Source organism: Emys orbicularis, chromosome 1 (genome assembly GCF_028017835.1).
Source record: "Emys orbicularis isolate rEmyOrb1 chromosome 1, rEmyOrb1.hap1, whole genome shotgun sequence".
In the NCBI taxonomy this organism is placed as follows: Eukaryota; Metazoa; Chordata; order Testudines; family Emydidae; genus Emys; species Emys orbicularis.
The window spans coordinates 254,425,846-254,447,280 of NC_088683.1; the positions used below are offsets into that span (position 1 = coordinate 254,425,846).

General features: G+C 42.6%; 1 protein-coding gene across 1 annotated transcript; it reads left to right on the forward strand.

Annotated features, from left to right (window-relative positions):
* The first annotated feature begins 13,827 nt into the window (after positions 1–13,827).
* Positions 13,828–21,057, forward strand: LOC135877454 (sulfotransferase 1C1-like). The gene is given in 10 exon segments (XM_065402893.1): positions 13,828–13,996; positions 15,957–15,985; positions 15,988–16,096; positions 18,182–18,279; positions 18,619–18,686; positions 18,688–18,743; positions 19,689–19,722; positions 19,724–19,771; positions 19,997–20,181; positions 20,945–21,057. Coding segments are annotated over 10 exon segments (909 nt in total).
* Positions 21,058–21,435: the final 378 nt, after the last annotated feature.

Here is a 21,435-nt window from a genome sequence, read left to right on the forward strand (position 1 = left end):
GAACTAATGAAAGTACAAAGATATAACACTACCTGTCCAGTGTGGTTGGAGAATTAGAGATCTTATCCTGCAAGGCTAAAGGCACCAGGGAAAGTAAAGCACGTCTCCCCAGGAGGTAATGGTTACTAATAACTTACCAAGAGACTATTTTCAGAAAGTTTAGCATAGCAAAGAATGATTTTTTTTCCTAAAAAGTAAGTTTGAATGATTGGAAAATTCTAAGCTGGCAAACTTTTATCACCCATCCAGTTTAGACTGCAGTACCTTGTTTTGATGGGTGCTTTTTTAGAAAAAAAAAAAATCCTGTGGGGTTTTTCCCAACATTGCATCCGTTCTCAGCCTTGCAATCTACTTCTTCTGTTGAGAAAAGTTGACAGCAAGAGCCTATCCTCTTGTCTTTCAAATGACATGTACAATATTGTATATCAGGATCAAAGGAGCCAGAGTGGAGCTATAACAGCAGACAATATGACACAAAATACACGGAGAACCAGAACTTCATATACCTCTGGCACCATCTTTAGACAAAAGGATCTCTATTCTGGTGGGGACAGCGTTAAACATATCAGAACAATAGCAATTGAAGGCAAGATTTTCAAATGTATGTAAAAGCGTTAAGTGCCTAACATCCTTAGACACTCTTGAAAATTTCACCTAAGGCTAAGGAATCTGGGTTTGAGTTTTGAATATGGCTCATATCCAGGTTTCATTATACATGAATTTGGGGGTTGGATAAATTTATTCATCTGGACACATTTCTTTGGCAAACACTTTAAGTTCCTGATCTTGCAAGCACTAAATTGTAGGAGTCACTTCATGTATATGAGTAGTCTCTGACTACATCAATGGACCTCCTCACATGGATAAGTATTTGTAGGATCAGGTCCCAAATCTTTTACAGTATTTAATCACAATACTGGAACTGCTGCAGAATGGCTTCTATCTTGTATAGAGAACAATGACCATTTAAGCATTAATATAGTAGTAGTACTCTAATGTGAGAGAGATCTGTCAGGCTTGACCCATCCAAAATGACTGTTCAGAATAGCTCTCTCTTATCTTCCAACAGTACCAGAGTCCTACAGGGACAAGGGACCTACAGCTATGTGTTGGGTGATTTAAGCACTCTAGAGGCTGTTCGACCTGCCACATACATATTTTCTTTCACACCTTGGCATTAGTTTCTCCTGTTGTATCTTAGGGGAAAAGATAACAGAAACATTAAACCCAATGCGTTAGATCAACTTCCTGGGATCTCTAAGGTCTTAACGTTTACAACTTCTCACAGCCAATAGCACAATCTTGAGTCTGCCAGGTAATACTGAAACAAAGATTGTGCCATTTAAAAATGATGCTAGTTCTCTGGAAAATAAAAATAGAAACTACTAACTGCTTTTATTTTACTGCCTGAAGGAAACAAACTAATATGCATTGAAAATTGAGACAACATCAACAGACTTTCTGGGCCCTACACTAGTTTTATACTGATATAGTTTTACTGCCTTGAATGGCATTATTCCTGAATTCTCACCTGGGGGAGATGAGAATCAGGCCCACCATAGTCTGACTAGAGCTGGCTGAGAAAAGGGGAATATTTTCTTTAACTTTTTAAAAATCTTTATTTTTCCATACGTCAGAAGCAGGACCCTGATTTTCCTACAGATGTGGGCAGACATGTACCAATTACCGCATCCTACCCTTGAGATGTCAGACTACAAATGGATATATGGGTCTGGTTTAGAATATATTTTTGATGGACACACAGATTATAGGCTCTATTCACACACACACACAAATTTCCACTAGCGGTGGAAAGACTGCCTGAGTGGGGCCCTTGTAATGATGCAAGGTGCCCACGATGCTGCCAAGGCCCCAGGTTGATCAGTGCAGCCCAGGAAATGGTCAGGGCCAGATGGAAGCAGGTGTAGCTAGGGTGCTTGGGGGATGTACTATGGAACCATGGCTGTAAGTTAAAACTGCCCTCCCCTGGCAGAATAGCCAGGTCTGAGGAAATACCACTCATGTTCCCCAGGGTGGGAATTGAACTCCATAGCTTTAATGAAAATTCCTGAAAAAGGTGGTGGTGATAAATGAATTTTTATACTTGCAAGAAAACCTCCTAAAATCTTTACAGCCCTGCTTTCCCTCATAGCAATGTATTTAACGGAGCAAGGTTTTTATGACATACATAAAGAGTCGCTGCCAAAAGATCAACCTTTATTAACCTCATTAGGAAGTGTTTCCTTAGTGCTCAAATAGGTCCTTCTGTTACCTAACATGGATTGTGACAAACGTATTGTTCACCAAACTCCTCCCCCACAAAGAACATACATTCCTGAATCTCTGCCAATGTATAGCACCTGGGTATTTATTTAAAAAATAATAATATTCACATAAGGTTTCTCACGTCTATTTTCCCAGCAGGATCAGAATCAAAATGTGATTTCAGAGGGATGAGTAGAATTTGACCTATGATCACACATTCTATCTTGGCTGGAAATTTCTGAAGTTGCTCTTTGATTCTTGACATCATCAGGGATTTCACAGCTCCAAACAGATGTTGCAAAAAGAAAACGAGATTTTATTCTTTGGTTGGCTAAGCAAATGTCTTTTTTACCGAGGACTGGAGCCTTCACAGAGTGGTGTCCCAGCTTGAACAACAGATGTGTCACTTTAACAAAACTTCACTTCACTGTTCCAGATGAAAGGTCAAGATGTTTCTTTAGTGGCTAAGATGGCACAGGACAGAATTTGATCTCTCTAGTCTAGAGTACCAGAAAAGTCAAGGATTAAACTCTCCAACTCCAGTCTTCAGCTGCTGCTGAGGAGTGAGCAGTGCAACTCAAGAAGGAGGTGTCAAAATGGGTTTAAGGCACCTTTCCACTCCCCTGATCTTGCTCTGTTCTCAGGATAAGTTAGCATACCTTAGGGGGTGATCAAATTTTGCTCTGATTGCCAATGGCTCCAGGGAATCACCAAGGCACAGGGAAGCCCCTTTTTCTCAACCACAGCTGCTATGCCAGCGGCAGGAAGGGGTAGTACAGGAGCTGTTAAAGCAGTTCCATGTCACCAGAAGATCCCTTACACTGAGGTGATACACCAGTGACCTCTGCTTTCAGGCTGTGTTGTTCCACCAGTACAGCTCAATGTGGCTCTTACACTCTAGAGCAGTGGTCCTCAAACTGTGGGGGAGAAACATTTTTTGGGGGAGGGCATGGTGGAGCCCAGGCCAGCCCCTCCTGGAGCTGGGAAGGGAGCTCCACCCAGCCCCTCTCTGCCCCCAGCTCCAGCCCCAGCCCCGTCCCCAGCCAAGTCCCCAGCTTTAACTCCCAGCCCCAACCACAGCCTGGCCCAAGCCTCAGCCCCCAACTACAGCCTGGTAGGAAGGGACCCCGGGAGGGTGACAGAGTGGTACCTTCCCCCCCCCGGAGAAACTCAGCGTGTTTCGGTCGGAACCCCCCGCTGAGTTGGTGGAAAAGCACTACGCTACTGTTAGGGCCCCGGGTCGGGGCCCCCCTAGTGGGGCTGTCGCACCCCAATTCCTGGCCGCTGGCTGCTAGGCCACGCTACCCTCCGCCCGAGGGTTGCTTGCTGGCCGCTAGGCCACGCTACCCTCCGCCCGAGGGTTGCTTCCTGGCCGCTGGCCGCTAGGCCCTACTGCCCTGTAGCCGAGGGCTGTGTTACAGACTTCTGCCGTCAGGCCGCGTCCCCTTGAGGAAAAGGGGATGTCATAGACTCTGGCCGCTAGGCCATACTGCCCTGGACGGAAGGGCTATTTGACGGATGGTGGCGGATAGTCCAAGCCGCTCGCAACCTTAGTGGCGTGGACCGTCACAGAGCCCATCAGCCCAAAGCTGATAAAGAGGCAGGAAGGAAGTGCTAAGGGGGAAAGAGGACTAGGGCATGTTGAGCTTTGTTACACAGCGGCCTGAGGAGAGGGAGATCTCTGTTCCCCTCAGGTCTTGGGGAGAGAGCTAAAAGGCATGGTGGTGCTGTAAATAGATTGTTGCAAGGGGATTGTTGTGGATATGGTGGAGGGAACTTAAAATAAAAGGGTTCAGTGAAGGCACAACCTCTGGAGTCCATGCAGTTTCTGCGGGGAAGAAGGTGAGAGTGAACCCACACCCAGTCAGAGGTCCCTAAAGGACCTTACACCAGTGAGGAAAGTTAGAGTATGTCTTCTGCTTGGCTGGGTGGCCAAGAAACAGCTGTCTCCCTGCGGCAGCTACTCTCCACTACCTCCAAGCACAGCGTGGATGCAGTGTAGAATCCGGGCCCATGTGAAAAAAAAAGAATGGTGGCAGTGAGACCTCAGCTAATGAGAAGCAGGAGGAGATGCCAGCTGCAAGACATCCATCTGCACAGACCTTGTACAGAGTGCCAAAGAGATTACTGGCACTGTATCCAGGTGTAAGGGTCTGCAGGGGGCTTTGAAGGACTTTGTGGCCCTTTGGAGGACTGGGGCCATAGTTAGTACATGTCAGAGTCCAGGATCAATTTATCTTCATTCCCTGTTATTACTTGCCCACCTTCAGCGTGAACAATATTTTGAAACACTAAAGGCCAACAACATTTCCTGTATCAGCACATGGTGCCTGGTGTTAAGCAAGTGACACTGCTTGAAATGCAGATCATGAAAAGCAAGTTCACAGTAAACCATCCCTTCTTGTAAAGCCGAGTTCATGTTGCTATTTAAAATTGTTTCTTACAAGCCATTCATTAAATTTATGGCTGTAGCTAACCTTCCATTATCATATTGTTTCTAGAGCCTTCTCAAAAAAAAGCTGTTCCACTATTTTTATGAAGCTGTGTATAGAAAAGTACATGAGTGAGGGGGACCATGTCCACATTATCCTTTAGATATGGACCAGTGGTTAAAAGGCTCGCTACTGAGCATTTCAGAGGGTAGTTTGTAACAGAAAACCCCTTCATTGTGACTTCATAAGTACTGTCTCTCCTTTTCAGTATAAATCTGCAATTCTAGTTATACCATCCCTCCAAGATATCCAGTTAGGGCCTGATCCTGTTCTCATTAATGTCAATTGAATTTTTGCCACGGACTTAAGGCTCAATCCTATTGTCCACTGAAGGATGTGGATTCCCTCTTATATTGATGAACCTCTCTGTGATCCTACCTGTATATTCAATAGTCTGTTGATTTTTAGTTGCAGATAGCCTCTGAATGTCTAACTACTGGACTCTTCCATTTTTAATATCCTCAGCTATACAAAGTAAATAACTTCTATAATTATGTATACTGGTGACATTTTTTCCCTGTTACGTCCCACCATGTACCTTTTAGCCCAGGGAACCACTAATGGCAAGTTTAGCTATTTTAAGTAAATTCCATAATTTCACTTTATAAATTTTGTAAATGTTTATTACAAAGTTTGTTTTGTGCTCTGTGGGTCTAAACCAAATCTCATTTACTAATGGAAATGTGTTACCCTGCCTACTGTACACCTGACCTTTCAATTGTACTGAGTAATTTCTGGAAATAATGCTAAAACCATGTCCTGCTATTGAAGGAGTGACACCGCAGCATTTCATGGGCATATTTTCTTGACAAAAGGTATTTGGAAAAGCTTGTAGGAGTCCAATTAAACTTTATCACCTGATTATTCATGCTGACTGTAACAACCTCATATATTAATGTAGCTGTGTCTCCAACACATGCTGTGCTTGGACAGATTTATTACAAATGGCTAGCTCCATCTCCTCCTCCAATAGGAAAACGTACAGGAGAGAGAAGGCGTAAGATGAGGACATCTCTGCAGCTGAAGTCAATGAGACTTAAAGTAAAGTACGTGCTTAAGTGATTTACTGAATAGGACTGGATTCAAGCATGTGCTTAAATGCATTGTTGAATGGAAGAGGTCTAAGACCTATCACTCCATCCATAACACTTGCCATTTTACTGAGTATTATTTATTTTGCTTATTTATAGACATTTCCATGGTACTTACCATCAGTTTCTAGGCACCTCCCAAACATTAATTAATTATGCCTCACCGCACTAATATGAAGGTCAGAATTAATGTCCCCCTTAAGCAGATAACAGAGTGAGTGTTCTTTGGTAATATATACACTGTAATACCTCGGCCCAGTGGAGTTTAAGAATGGAATGTGAATTTCAAGTATTCAGTGGTTTTAATTAGGGCAAATCATGCCTTCCCTGTACAGGTGCTTTAGAAGAGGAGTGTGTGATAGCAGCCCTTACAGCTGGCTAGAAAATTTGTGTGGAAACAATTTTAATAAAAAATATAAAATATTTTTGTAAACATTTTCATTTTAAATAATGGGGGAGGGTTGACTCTACTTCTGCCCCGTTGCATCTAAACTTCCATTGACCTCAGTGGAGCTGGGCTTACTCAGTACCTCAGTGACAGTCACATCACTTTTATTTAGGTGGCTAAAAATGGATTTAGGAGCCTGTCTTTAGAAACCGCAGTTTGGAAATTTAGCCTAAGCCTACAAATTATGTTTTCTTTCTCCAACAGAGTTTGTATATTTCCCAAAGACAGGCATTTAAATGTAGTTATCCATATGCCTGAGAGAGAGAGAATTTATATTATAAACCCCACAGGATTTGAATTAAAAAACCTTTGAATTCTAATGTTGAGTATGTTAAACATACATTTGCTAACATACATGGGAACTTAAAGATGGTGTTTTGGCCACCAGAGGGAGACTACGGTTTGCATTAATGTAATACAAATATAAACTGTTGAGAGGTGATTTTAAGACTTCAACATATTGACTACAGATTTTAAGACAAATGTTGTTCCTTTGCTCATGCTGACATCTAGATGTAGGCACAATTTCATGAAAATCTGACTTAATACTAAACTTTAGTGCTTGCTATTGTCTTGAGAATAATTTACAATCCCCATCATTTGGTCCTATATAAATAACAGAAATACACTTTTTCTAATCTCTACTTCACATCCCTACCAAGACTCTCAATTATTATGACTTTATTTGTAGAGAGTTTAAATCTAACACAAAATTAAAACAAAACAAAAGCAAACTATTTCCTATTCATTAAAAATGTGGTAATTTAGTATTGTTCATATTTATTAACACAATCAAACTATACTTTGATCCACATTTCTATGACATGCTTGTCAAAAAGGAAGCGCTGTAATTCCAAATTCCAAAAGGGTTTCTGCTGTATTCATAGCAACCTAGCTGCATTCCTTTACACTGCATACTCTTTCTCTCTCCACGTGATCCCTGCAATCCTCTTTTTGTAAGAAGAGAGTAATGAGGTCTAATGGTAAAATATCAATGTTTCCTGTAACTTAATAAAATGGAAATCTGTCCAAAATATATTAATAGAATTGTTAGTTAGAACATTGCTACCAGTATTGATTTAAATGAATAAAAAGCTAAATCTAGTAGACAGAAATATGTCAATACATTCAATATATTCCTTACTGCATTCTGTCAAGTTAAAAAACTGATAATCAATATATTTAATTAAAAGTAATGGGAAGAAATCTCTCATTCAGTGCACAAACTGAAAGCAGGATTAAAGCTGTGGGTAGGGTTTTCTAACCTCTCTCCAGGACACCTGGTGCACTGCTCTGTTCACAGGCTACTCAGATTCACAATAGTGAAAAAAGAGAAACAAACACTAAACAACTTCATAACTTTTCTTTGTTCACTCACTTTTTAGTTAATTTATCCCAGGGATTAATGGCATTATCATACAGGTTGTGTAACTAGAAGGGGTGGAGGCCAGGAAACAAACCACCAGGTGCAGGCGTGTGAAGGACAAACAAAATCCAATATGGCTGCCATAAACAAGAGAACATCAGATCCCCTATTAATAGAATATACAGGGTCTGTGGTAATGTCACATAATTGTTGTACATAGATTACCTTACACTGTAAATTGGAACAAGGGAAACTAAAAGAAAGCTATTGCTGCTTGAGTTTCTTGTGTTCTTTGCTTGTTTGCTTGTGAACAATCTGTTCCAAGATTGCCAATTCTAGGAGTCAGAGCCCCAAAAATAAACATTGGCTTAAATATCAAGTGATATTTTTAACTGTTTGGGAGTTTTTTCTGGCTCCTGAGTTTTTTTAACTTTATTTTTTACCCTGAAACTCTGTGTGACCTTTTCAATCTGAAACAGCACTATCACACAGCCCTCCCCTCATAGCAGCTTGAAGAGGGATCCCCTCTAGCCCTCTACCATCTTCTGAGATGGGGAAGTTACAATTCTCTGCCTCTCCATTCCTTTTTTCTATCACTATCTTGCTCCCTCCAGATCATCCCAGCCCATCCAGTCACAATCTCTTGCCCACACCTTCTCTTCCTTGTCCCCTCAGTCTTTTGCCTCATCTCATTCTCTTGTCCTGTCCTACCCCCATTTCACTCTCTGATTTCCCAGTTTCTTATCTGTCTGTCTAGTGGTTTTATACTGCTGCTCATAGCCATAGTATGAGTGTCTTTCACATAAAATCAGTAGCAATAATGAAGTCCTTAGTGGATTTTGTGGATTCTTGGGACTTCTTCCTTTTTGGGGGAAGAACTCTGCTTGGGGCAGGCTTTTTTGTCTTTGATTTCTTAGACTTGAGATTTATTGGCTAGAAGGCACTGTCAGTGTTGTGCGCTAGAAAGAGGAAGAGGAAGGTTTTGCAGCATTTCCTAAAGACAGGCAGACTCTGGATTCACCTGATCTCCTCTAGAAATTTGTTTTACAGACAGATCTCTTGACAGAATGCTTTGTCCCCAGCTCTCATGTACTTTGTCTGGCTCTTTGTGATCTGTGCTGCCTCAGAGGAGCACAGGTGTCACAGTGGTTCGTAGAGCCAAATTCAATCTTTAATGTAGCTGTGGCTTGAACCATCCATTGCTTTGAAAATAAGGACCAAAGCCTTAAACTGGTATTGTAAGCTGAATGGGAGCCTATGACTGGGTGGACTAAGCCCAGAGGCCCCCTGTTGGAGGCCTCAGGATCCTGGCACACCCATCCCAGGAAAAGAGCAGTGGAGAAGTCCTCCAAGCGGCCTAGAATGGCTTCAGGGAAGCAGCCAATCAGAGAGGCTGCAGGGAGCAGCCAATCAGGGCCCAGGGGAGCCATATAAAAGGAGCTGCAGCGCTAAAGTCACGCAGTTGCTGCTTGGAGCCTGAGGAGTGAAGCTCGTGCTTGTAGCAGACTGAAGGATAGCAGCAGCACCACAGACAGCTCAGTGCTGGCAGGGACTGGGGGAGCGAGAAAGAGCTCCAGGCTGGCTGCTGGGCCTGAACATAGAAGAGCCCTGGGGTAAGGGTGAAACATTGGTGAAGGCTGGAAGGTGGGGAAATGGCTGGGTAACTGAAAGTAGTTTGGGTAAAGGAACAGAGTGGCACATGGGCTGAGACCCAGAGTAGTGGGTGGGCCTGGGTCCCCCCCTCATAAGCCACTGGGGAAGTGGCCTACAACTGGACAGTCAGAAACCTCCAGAAGGGGGATCTGAACTGTTGAGAGGCCCCACTGGAGACCTGGGGCCAGAACAGACCAGAGTGGGCAAAGTGTTGGAGTTGTGTTCCATACAGACTGCATGTGACTTGGATGGAGGGCTGAGTCACTAGAAACTGCCAGAATGGGTCACCACAGACTGAAAGAGGTGCAGACACACACACCTGAAGAAGGGGGTGCTTGCAATAGGTGGGTGCCATCCCATTATAGAAGCATGGAGGGACTTTATCAAAGGCCTGATGTGCTCACGGCAGCCTGAGCAATAGAAAAGATAGGCAGACACATTCTGCACCAGCTGAATCATGTGCATTGTCTTCATATTCAGCTTCAGATACAGTAAATTACAGTAATCGAGCCTGGAAGTGATCCTGGCATTAGTCACCATGGCCAGGCCCTCATCCAGGGGAAGCGATGAAGTTTCCAAGCCAGCTGGAAGTGATAGGCATTTTTAGAAACTGGTGCTAACTGGTCATCCAGACTTATTAAAGAGCCAAACAGGACCCCAAGACTTCACACCACTCTAATGAATGGGGACTGTATGCCTTCAATGGAAAGTAGAGACAATGTCTTGGCTTTTTCTTCAAAGCATTTCCTCTTTCCAGACAGCATCATTGTAGTCTTTTGTAGGTTCCGCTTGAGCCAGCTGCTCTTATTACAAGAACTAATTTCCTGTAGTCATTGTGACATTTTGGATAGATGCAGCAATGGTTGCATCAATTGAGAATGAGATATAAAGGGGAGTGTCATGGGCACACTGCTGGCAGCTAATCCTATCCTATCTCACTGTCTCTCCTAGTAGTCTCAATGTAGATTTTTGAAGAGAAAAGGGGATAGCGTGAATCCCTGTGAGACCCTGCAGGCTAGGGCCTTCAGAGGGAAGAACCAGTTACTCATCACCACTCTATATTCTGCTAGAGTGGAACAATTAGAACCACTGTAGTGCTGGACCATCTACTGGAGATACCTCATGTAGGCAGGTTAGTAGTACCTTGTGGTCCACCATGTCAAAGGCTGCAGAAAGGTCCAATACTACAGTTGTGGTGATCTTACCTCTGTCCATGGCCACAAGAAGATTGTCCTCTAGTAACACAATAGCCATCTCTGTGCTGTGCCTTGGACTGAATCCTGATTGTGAGGTACTCCTGTCCCCATTCCATGTTTCTCCCACATTTTCCCTTCCCCACTCATTCTCCCTCCTAAGCCCTTTTTATTCGCTTGTCCCCTTCTCTCTGCCTCCACCAGTCTCACTCCTTGACCTGTCTCATTCCCCCATCTGCACACTGTCTCCTGTATGCCACATGTGATCAATAGGCCAGTTATCTTAGCTAAGGATAGGTTGAGGGAAGCTTTACTTCCACCTGCAAAGGATCAAGGAAATGGCATGCATTTTGGCAGAGGGCAGCCTGTAGCTGCCATCATATTGAAAACAATGGGAGATGATAGCCATTTTACTAATGGCAAAAAACATGAGACAGACCCATCTTTCTCTTGAAATCATGAGTAACTTAAATGCCTAATATCATATGACTTGTGAAAACTGACAACTCGACAATTTATTTGAACTGTGGGATGAAACACAAACAAAAATGAACCCCTAGCACTTTGTCAGGCCACAGTAAAAATTCTCCATTCACTTTGTTTTTTTTAAGACCAGAAGGGACTGTTAAGAGCATGTAGTCTGACCTCTTGCATAACAAAGAACCAGTAATTTCTGCATCCCACCCATAACTTCTGTTTAAGGTATTATATCTTACCCTGGACATTTGTACCATTAAGAAATGAAAAACAGCTATTTCAGAAGAGTCAGCCACTGGTCTCTCTTCCTTCATGTACCTGTTCCTTTCCTCCAGCCTAGTGGGTAACCATCTTAGATGCCTTTTTTATAAGGGCATCAGTGTCAACTTGGGCAGAGTTTTTGTATCCTAACTTTAAGACTGTTTGCCTCTGTACTCTGGATTACAGCTTCAATTATCTAAACAATATTGGTGTCCTTGATCAAGACTTATCAGGCAGGAGGGATGAAAAGCCTGTGGACCCTGCTGTATGTGTAGGAAGGAGGAGCTCAGAGACTTTAAGACCAGAAGGGACCATCATGATCACCTAGTCTCACCACCTGCATGTTGCAGGCCACAGAACCTCACCCGACCCAACTCCTGTAGTAGGCTCATAACCTCTGGCTGAGTTACTGAAGTCCTCAGATTTTGATTTAAAGACTTCACGTTACAGAGAATCCACCATTTATTCTACTTCAAACCAGCAAGTGACCCACGCTGCAGAGCAAAGTGGAAAAACTCCAGGGTCTCTTCCAATCTGACCTGGGGGGAAATTCCTTCCCGAAGCCAAAAATGGCAATCAGGAGGGTATTGACATCTTTCTTGCACTTATTTACCCATTTACCTGGCCCATCTTCAAGTCGAGGAAGTGGTAGAATTGGCCACTGTCCAGCAGTATCATGCATTCTCTAATATGGTGGAGAAAAGCCACCTAAGTTAGATGAGGCATTTCTTCTCCATATGGTGAAAACTCATGTGAAGCAGGTTTCAGGAGCTATGGTAGGAGGAACCTCTGCTATCATTACTCCATAAGATCAGTGGTGGCTTTGAAAGTTTCCTCTAACTCCTTGGTGGAAAAATCAGCAGCTCAGCTGTGTGGGGCAATAATGGACTTAAAATAATTGGAAGTAATCTTTTAAGTCCCCAATTCAGCCTGTTGAGTGAACATTTGACAAAATCTAATGGAAATGTTCTCATGATGTTACTGAAAACAATTCATTGTTTAAACTCTTAAATATACCTTTGGATTAAAATATTGCACATCATGCTAATGACTGACAATCAGAAAGTGAAATTGACTAGAAACAGACTTTAAACAAAAATTAGTGACCATGGAATTGGTTCTTGTCCAAATTGAATAAAATGAAAAAAGGAAACAAGCAGTTTACAGTAAGTGGTGAAAACAAAACAAGGTTTTTTTTGGTTTTGGGTTTTTTTAATTCACTCAATATTCGCTCCGATGCTAATGGTAACACAGATAAAAAGACTTATTTTCCCTTTAAGCTACTATATGTACAGATTAGTTAAATATTGGGGGAAATTTTCTTATTCTGAGACTGTTTAAACTGTGGTACAAACAAATCACCCTCTCTGGAGCTATTTTTCTTTTAATAATCTCAGGTGTTAATAATGTCATAGGTAAGTAAACATTTTTATTTTTTTTTACAATATGATTAAAATAAATATCCCTCCAGATATTAAAAAGGAGCATACATTGCAAGGCAGAGAAACTCTCTAGCCATTACCTGTTACTATGCCGCCTCCTTCTCTTATTCCTGCATCTGCAGGAGACTTTTTTTTTTAAGCTCTGCCCAATTTCCTACACTATTTCTTTGTTGACAGCACCTATATTAAAGAAGGTGTGGATAGGATTAGAAATAGAACAGCCCCCAGAGAGCATATGCTCTTTATGCTGGAACTGCAACATCAGGGACAGGAAGCATCCAAGTGTGTGTAACTCTCCAGCTTCAAGTTTCTCTCAGTTTTGTGGTTCCAAGCCCTGCACCTTCCAGAAAACCCCTCTTCGGTCTGTTTTGTGAGTATTGGATTGTAGCAGGCATGCTATTTCTAATCATGCTGTACTATGGGAGGACTGTGACAAGCAGGCACAATGAGCCAGTTTTAACTTCAGTTATCTCAGAATTTTCCAGATATGTTACCATTGCTCAAAAAAGCACTGAAAAAGGTGACTGAGGTGATACAGAGAGCTGTAAAATGCAACAGTATTCCAGAAGATAAAAGTCCAGAACTGGAAGAATTACAAAGGATCAATGTGGCTTAGTTTTCAGTAGCACGAGTAGGAGCACTGACATTACTAAGCTTTTTCCATTTCTTTTCTTTAGTAAAGAAGGACCTGGTTCTGTGAGGTGTCTTCAGTTGACTTCAGTGGAAACTGTGGATGCTTGACCCCTCTGAGGATCATGCTCCAAGTTATGTAGTTTGTAATTTGCCTGTGCATGTCACTAATTTACATTAAGTAATGTATGCAAAGGCTAAAATGTTCAAATATGGGTACCTAAGTAAATGGCATGATTTTCAAAGATGCTGTCATTGAAGTCAGTGGGAGCTGCAAGGTGCTCCCATTTCTAACCCCCATGCTTATCGTGAAAATTAGGGTACAGTTTGCAGTGCCTAAATGTGGATTTAGATATGTCTAACTTTAAGCAACTGAGTCAGCGAATTGTGGACGCTTTTACCATACTAAGTGCACTGAGTCCCTGGCTGAGATTAGAATAGTAAATGCATATACTTCTTTAGAGCAGACCTGTTTATTGGCAATCTGTTTCTTCTCCATGCAGTACACAATGGCCCTGGGTAAGATGAAAGATCTGAGCCTAGAGAGCTCCATGACACGCTCTGAAACAGATGAAGTGGGTGGAGTTCTCCTTCCAAAAAGAGTGTGTGACAGGTGGGATCAAATTTGGAACTTCAGAGCCAGACCTGATCTGCTCATCGCAAACTATGCAAAAGCAGGTGTGTGGGAAGAGAGTGGAAATGGGTTGAGACAGAACTATCTGCTTGCACTGAAACTCATGCTTTGCAATACTTTTATCAAGACTTGTGATTTGAGATTTATGTAATCACTAGCATAGGCCTCTCATCAGAGCACCAGTGACTTCTAGCTTCCTTGTCAGAAAAAAATAACCAATCACTTACAAAATGCAAATAGTTAGTCTAATATCATATTATTAAATCTTTAGTTCAGTTTGTGTAAATGTATAATCAGTGACACACTATTTGTATTAATTTGATATTAACTAGGGTTTTGTTCAGTTTACAATGAAGCAAAGGGAATTGGTTGAACTATTATGAATTTAGGGCTTGTGAGTTTTTTGGGGGGGAGGTTTTTTGTTTTGTTAGTGACTCAGGTATGAACCATTCCTGAATTCCACAAGTTTATTAGTTAGGGCTGGTCTATGCTGAAAACTTACATTGGAATAGCTATGTCTCTCAGGGGTGTTTAAAAACCATACCCTTCAGAGATTTAGCTCTGCCATCCTAACCCCTGGTGTTGACAGCACTAGGTCGACAAAGAGTTCTTCCCTTGACCTAGCTACTGCCTCTTGGAGAGGTGGATTAACTACAGCGATGGAAGAACCCTTTGTGTCACTGTAGTGTTTACACTGAAGTGCTACAGTGGCACACATGTAGGGCTACACTAATGTTTTAAGTGTAAACATAGCCTTAATTATTAGTATTTGCCAAGAGGTTTGGATGAATTTTCAGCTTACAGGTTGTTCAGTCTGTCTTCACTAGCTAGTATTTATTTTTTGTGTCCTGTGGTTGGCCACTTACGTCATATGGTAGATTATTTACACCTTTCAAATAAGGGAATAATGAACAACAAACTTCAGGTACTAATTTTGGATGAACAAAAATATGTAAAACTTTAGGATTAAAGAACATTCTTGAATGCCTGGTGGTCATCCAAATACTGAAATAATTAGGTGGTAAAAATGTTTTTAACAGAAAATATGGCTGATGAGATTTTCTATGGGAAAATTACTATTCTGAAAAAAATTTTATTTTCCTTAAGGAAAATTGAAACAAAATATTGTGTGACATCATCCTAAATCAAAACATTTCAGTTTGTTGCACGGAATTGAAATGTTTAGTTTTGGATCAGTGAAACACTAAACTGCATCTGTCTGATCTGCTGTAGTGCATTAGGGGACTTGTAGTTCACTTTCCCATGCCCCCATTCTCTCCTATAGGCTGGACTCCTTGGCCAGATTATGATGCATTACAGGGGATGTAGTCTCCCCTGGATGAACCATCACAGTGCATCATGGGATTTGTAGTCAAGTCACAGAGCCCAGCCCATGGGGGAGAATTGGTATATGAATCACCCAAACTACAACTCTTAGGAGGCTCCCCAGCAACTCAGCCAGATTCAGTTTAAGGTCAAACCAACTCAAAACAATGTTTCAATTCAGAAATGTTGAACATTTTTGTTATTTTCAAAAAAAATTTTCAGAATTTTTCATTTATTGAAACCTTCGATTTTTCACTTTTTGTCCTAGTTCAGGATGAAAAAAACTGTCAATATCGGAATTTCCCTCGAGATGGAAATTGTGACATTAACTCAGCTCTACAAATAAACAATCCCACAATTCATAGCCAATTGAACTCAATGCTTTTATTCATTAATTTCTACCACACACAAGAACACAATCCTAAATGCAAGCCTAGAGGCTTTTCCTCAGGAGGTACTAAGTTTCAACTTCCCTTCCTACCATTGCATTTTCTCCCTGATTCACTTTCTAACCCCCATGCTTATCGTCATCTTGTAGCAATGGCCTTGTGACTTCCCCAGTCTTCCTTGATTGTGGTCACCATCCAGCCAGTATTTTTTAACAAGCTTACTTTTCTCTCTTAGAAAAGTGTCTCTGTACCGCATTGGGGAAATATGTAAAATTCTAATATTTTTCAGGTACAACATGGATACAGGAGATTGTGGATATATGATCCAACACGATGGAGACACTGAGAAGTGCAAACGTGCCACCACTTATCTGCGACACCCTTTCATTGAGTGGGTTCTGCCTGGACCTTTCAGCTCTGATACAAATGGTAAATGTAACACAGTGGTTCTCAAACTTTTGTACTGGTGACCCCTTTCACATAGCAAGCCTCTGAGTGCAACCCCTGCCCCTTATAAATTAAACACTTAATACCATTATAAATGCTGGATGCAAAGCGGGGTTTGGGGTGGAGGCTGACAGCTCGCGACCTCCTATGTAATAACCTCACAACCCCCAGAGGGGTCTCAGCCCCCAGTTTGAGAACCTCTGTAACACAAACAGGACTTGATTTTTTGTCCAAAATCATGGAATCAATTTTTTTTTCTAAATAATGGAAAATGTTATCCACTAAAAGAGTATCCATTGTAGATGACAGTTTTTTCCAAGAAAATCTCTGTTCCATTTGTCATGCTATCTGGAGAGAGCTCTACACAGGTCATTAGGCTTATTCAGGTCTATGAGCAGGAGCTCTTCAATGAGGTCTGCCAGTGAGTGAGCCCTCAAGCCAACCCTCCCTAGCATATAGTCAAAGAAATTCTCTGAGTGGATTAGCAACTGTACTTCTCCTCACCTCCCCCACACCTGACTGTATCAGGGCATAGAGGGACAAAAGAGGCACCTGTTTCTGGGGGAGAGAAGAGGAAGGACCAAGCAAGAGGAAGTGGCAGTGGGGGGAGACAATGACAGAAGTATAGAAACTAATCTAAAACCAGAAACCCGAGGAGAGTATAATGACAGGACAAATGGAAGAATTTTTGTTAAAGATGCAACTGTGGAGGTATAGGATTGAAAATACTGTCATTAAGTTGGGACTGGAAGAAAATAGTAAAGGTAAATACTGTTTTCTTCCACCATATTATTTGTTCCAATGTGTACTCATTTTACTCTTAAAGGGGACAGAGCAGGGAGACAGGAGAACATGGTTGCTTAGATGAGGGAAGTTTGGGGCGGGGGGGAAATTGTTTGTTTTTTGGTTCCATCTTGTCTGTCTCATTCACACATCCTGAATCCTCATTTAAATAAAAAACCCTTACTGCCTCCTATTCCATGACAGATGTCCTAGTTTTTTCATGTTGACAATCTGGTCACCCTATCTATGGCTCTCTTGACCTAGAAAAATCTTCTACAAGTAAAATGAAAATTCTTTGAGTGCTGTAATGGGAAAAGGTCCATCCAAGTAGATGAGTCAATATTCAGCATTGCCCTAGAGCAGGGGGAGGGATAGCTCAGTGGTTTGAGCATTGGCCTGCTAAACCCAGGGTTGGGAATTCAATCCTTGAGGAGGGGGCCACTTAGGGATCTGGGGCAAAATCAGTAATTGGTCCTGCTAGTGAAGGCAGGGGGCTGGACTCGATGACCTTTCAAGGGCCCTTCCAGTTCTAGGAGATAGGATATCTCCATTTATTTATTTTATTTAACCTGTGGCTCCAGAGCCACATGCGGCTCTTCAGAAGTTAATATGCAGCTCTTTTTATAGGCACCGCCTCCAGGGCTGGAGCTACAGGCGCCAACTTTCCAATGTGCTGGGGGGGGGGTGCTCACTGCTCAACCCCTGGCTCTGCTACAGGCCCTGCCCCCCACTCCACCCCTTCCTACCCCCTACCCTGAGCCTGTCGTGCCCTCCCTCCAACAATCCTCCTGCATGCTGCGAAACAGCTGATTGGGAGGTGCAGGGAGGGAGGGGGAGGCGCTGGCGCTGATTGGCAGGGCTGCCTGTAGGCAGGAGGTGCTGGGAGCGGGGGGTGGAGCTGATAGGGGGGCTGCTGATGTATTACTGTGGCTCTTTGGCAATGTCCATTGGTAAATTCCGGCTCCTTCTCAGGCTCAGGTTGGCCACCCCGCCCTAGAGGGATTCAGACAGTATCCCAAAAAAGCAAATCTATATATGAATCAACATTCACCATTCCTCCTCAAGAATGCAGGCAAAGTCTCAAGGACACTAATGGTTGATACACGTTGTTATGCAATGTTTTCTGTGGAGGGTTGCAATGAGGTAGAGTTGCATATGTATAAACTGATACAAACTGGCATTTCCCTGGAAAGTCTGAGTCAAAATCCCACACATGATGGTGACAAAGACATAGAGGAGTTTGGATACAAGGACACTGGAGAATGCCTACAAAATATTTTGCAGGCCTGGAACTAGCTGAAGCAATGCCCTCCCCACGAACACGGAAAACTCATCTCCCTGTACAACTGGTGCCTCCATCCTTTTGGGAGCAAGAGTGTAAGGTAATGAGGGGAAGGTGGGGCTCAAGTCCACTTTATTTATTTGGCAATGAACTGAAACTAAATAGGAGTGAGGCCGGTTTCCAGACTCCTTCTGAAATCTAGAGGCCCATCTTCCCTGTAATATATAGTTTCTGTAGGAAAGTGAAGGAACTTCAATCACAAATTAGTTTCAGGAAATGGCAGCTCCCAAGCAGAAAACTTTTATGGCTTTAGTGATCATCTTTTGAGAGAGAACACAGCAGGACACTCTGCACCCTCTGTACATGTCTAAATCTATAATGTTAAATATACATTATTTCACTTCTTCCTTTCTCTCTCTTGCTTCCACACCCAATCCAGATAATATATGTGGCAAGAAATGCCAAAGACAACCTGGTGTCCTACTACCATTTTCACAGAATGAATAAAAATGCCTGCGCCAGGAACCTGGGAGGAGTTTTTGGAGAAATTCATGGCTGGACAAGGTGAATGGAACCAATTGTGCAACATCCTATTCCTTTTTTTTTAATGCTATTTATATTAAGCCCCCATCCAAACACTTCAGCAGGAACTCCATTCCATCCTGGTGTTTTTACCAGTACTCAAGAAACACTTCCTTTCTCCATCCTCTCACTCCAGGGAACTCCTCTCTCTCTTTCTTCCCCCACTCCCCTTCTCCTCCATGGTCCCTAATACCCACAAATTCCTTGTTTTAAAGCTTAATTTTTTTATTTTTATTTTTCTAAACCTTTTGAGGTTAAAGGCATATTGCTCAGCAGTCAGCTGGAGAGGAATGATAGTCTGGCGCTCTGGAAAATGTTGTTTCCTATGCAGACTCACTGTGTAACCTTGGCCAAGTCTCTGCACAGCAAGCCAAAGTGGGAATCTACACCACACCAGCTTGTCACGCAGTAACAACCCATGTAAACGTGCCATTGCTACAGCACTCCAACAGTCCCAGATTACAGCCTAGCTTGCTACTAGCAGTGCCCACAAGGGACATTACCATATGGCAAGCTGATGTGCTGTAGAGTGACACCCTAACTTGCTGTGCAGAGACGTGCTCAGTCTCTCTGTGCCTCAGTGTTTGTCTACACACACACACTGGGTTTCCGAGTCCAAGCAGGAACATCTACATGGCTATTTTTAGCACTGTAATGTGAGCCTCACACCCTGAGTCTGTAGATCCAGACTCTGAGATTAGATGCTGCTGGTTTTTAGTGGTGGGGTTTTTTTGTTAGGTTTTTTTTGCAATGTAAAGGACCACCCCACTCCAGCTCCCCATCTATAAAATACCCCTATTTTTCTGGGGCATTGTGAGGATCAATACATTAAAGATTAAGTGCTCAGATATTCCACTTATTGGGGCTATAATCTCGATAGATCAGACATTGCTACTTGCTGACTACTACTTATTCTCTTGCTTTCAGTGCTTTGGGATTGCTGGTATGATCATGTAAAAGGATGCAAAAGAGAACCACTGTATTCTCTACCTCTTCTATGAAGACCTAAAGGAGGTGAGGGGTGAGTCAGGGTTCATAGTGCTGTTATTGCCATTCAGGGTTCCAGCAGGTATGAGCTCCCCACAGCAATGTTCTGTTAATACCAGCTGGGTCTCCAGCTGATTCGCATCCCAGTGATAGATATGATTCCCACATTTAAAACTTCCTCACAAATTTTCCCTATCTGATTTATTTCCTCTTCCTGGGTCGGTTTCTTATCCAATTTCACTCCTTCCACGGGGTCCAAAGCGTGAAATCCAAAAGGTGTTACAGTTCCTGGAGAAGGACTTGGAGAATGTGGTTCTAGATAAAATCATCCACCACACAACATTTGAGATAATGAAGGACAACCCCATGGCAAACTACACTTTTCAGCCTCCTGCAGTAATGGACCACTCAATCTCACCATTCATGAGAAAAGGTGCTTGTAGCAGTGTGGCCATTTACAGAGTGCCCTCTTGTGGCAAGGGAATGCTTTGCAGGTACCCTGCCCTCTTAATCCCCCTCTGGCAGGACCCTTAAGAACTGCATACGTGGATAAGAACACACACACACACACACACACACACACACACACACCTGGGGCTGGTTTAATAACAAACAGTTCTTAACAATCCTCAGGGTTCCAAAATAAAGTCCATCACCACACAACAGTCCATACTGCTCTGGTGTCTTATCTCAGTCAGAGCAATTCCATCCTAGTCTATTCTCCCAGCTCTTCCTAGCTGGAGCTTAGCTCCCTGGCCTACAGGCCCACAAACTTCTAGGCCCAAATGCTGTTTGGGTTTCTCCACAGAAGCTTCCAGCTCCCTTTAGTCTCGAGGTCTTCCCTGCAGAAGCCCTTCATGCTCCCTACAGTGTCTCTCATTTTCCTAACCTTCCTAATTGATTGCAGCCTCCTTTTGCATTTTATAGGACAGTCACCCTGATCTCTCCCAGCTATGGCTCATTCTATAGTACAATCTGAGCCAGCCCCAGCCCTTAAGGGGTGAGTCAACCTGTTAGTGCTGCTGTTTTATATTTTTAGTATTCCCTCATCTTCCTTCCTGTTATGTTTTGAATTAGCGCTTCATTTGAACTGTTAATATCTTGAGTTAGTGATAATGGATTTCAGGACTTGGGATGAAGTGGAAGAATTCTTCCTAATGGTGATTGAATATCTCTTTGGCTTTCCTATATTGTAGGGACTGTTGGAGACTGGAAGAACCATTTCACAATGGCACAGAATGAGAAATTTGATGAAGATTATAGGAAGAAGATGTCTAGAACCTCTCTGACCTTCCGAATGGAGCTCTGAGAAGGGGCCATACGGATTATTCTCTATAATCTACTAGCACTTTCCCTATAAAAGCCTCACAAAATACCAGTGAAATCTAAAATTACAATGCTCCAAGCTTCCCACACCACTGATTTTACAGGGCTGAGCATCCTCTTTCTCTGTAAACCTAATTTTGAGACAAACATCTTAGTTAAACTAGAGTCAAGCAGCAATGTACTATAGAGAATTTACAGGAGTCCCTCAAAATCCCACCCCCAAATTGAAGAGGTGGCTGGGGTGATTTCCCTGATGAAATTTATCCCCTCATCCCTAACTTTTATTCGTGGTGTTCATAATTCTTCTGAAGAGCAGGGCTGTGGGGTCTTGTTCATTTGCTTTTTTTGCATTTGTAAAACT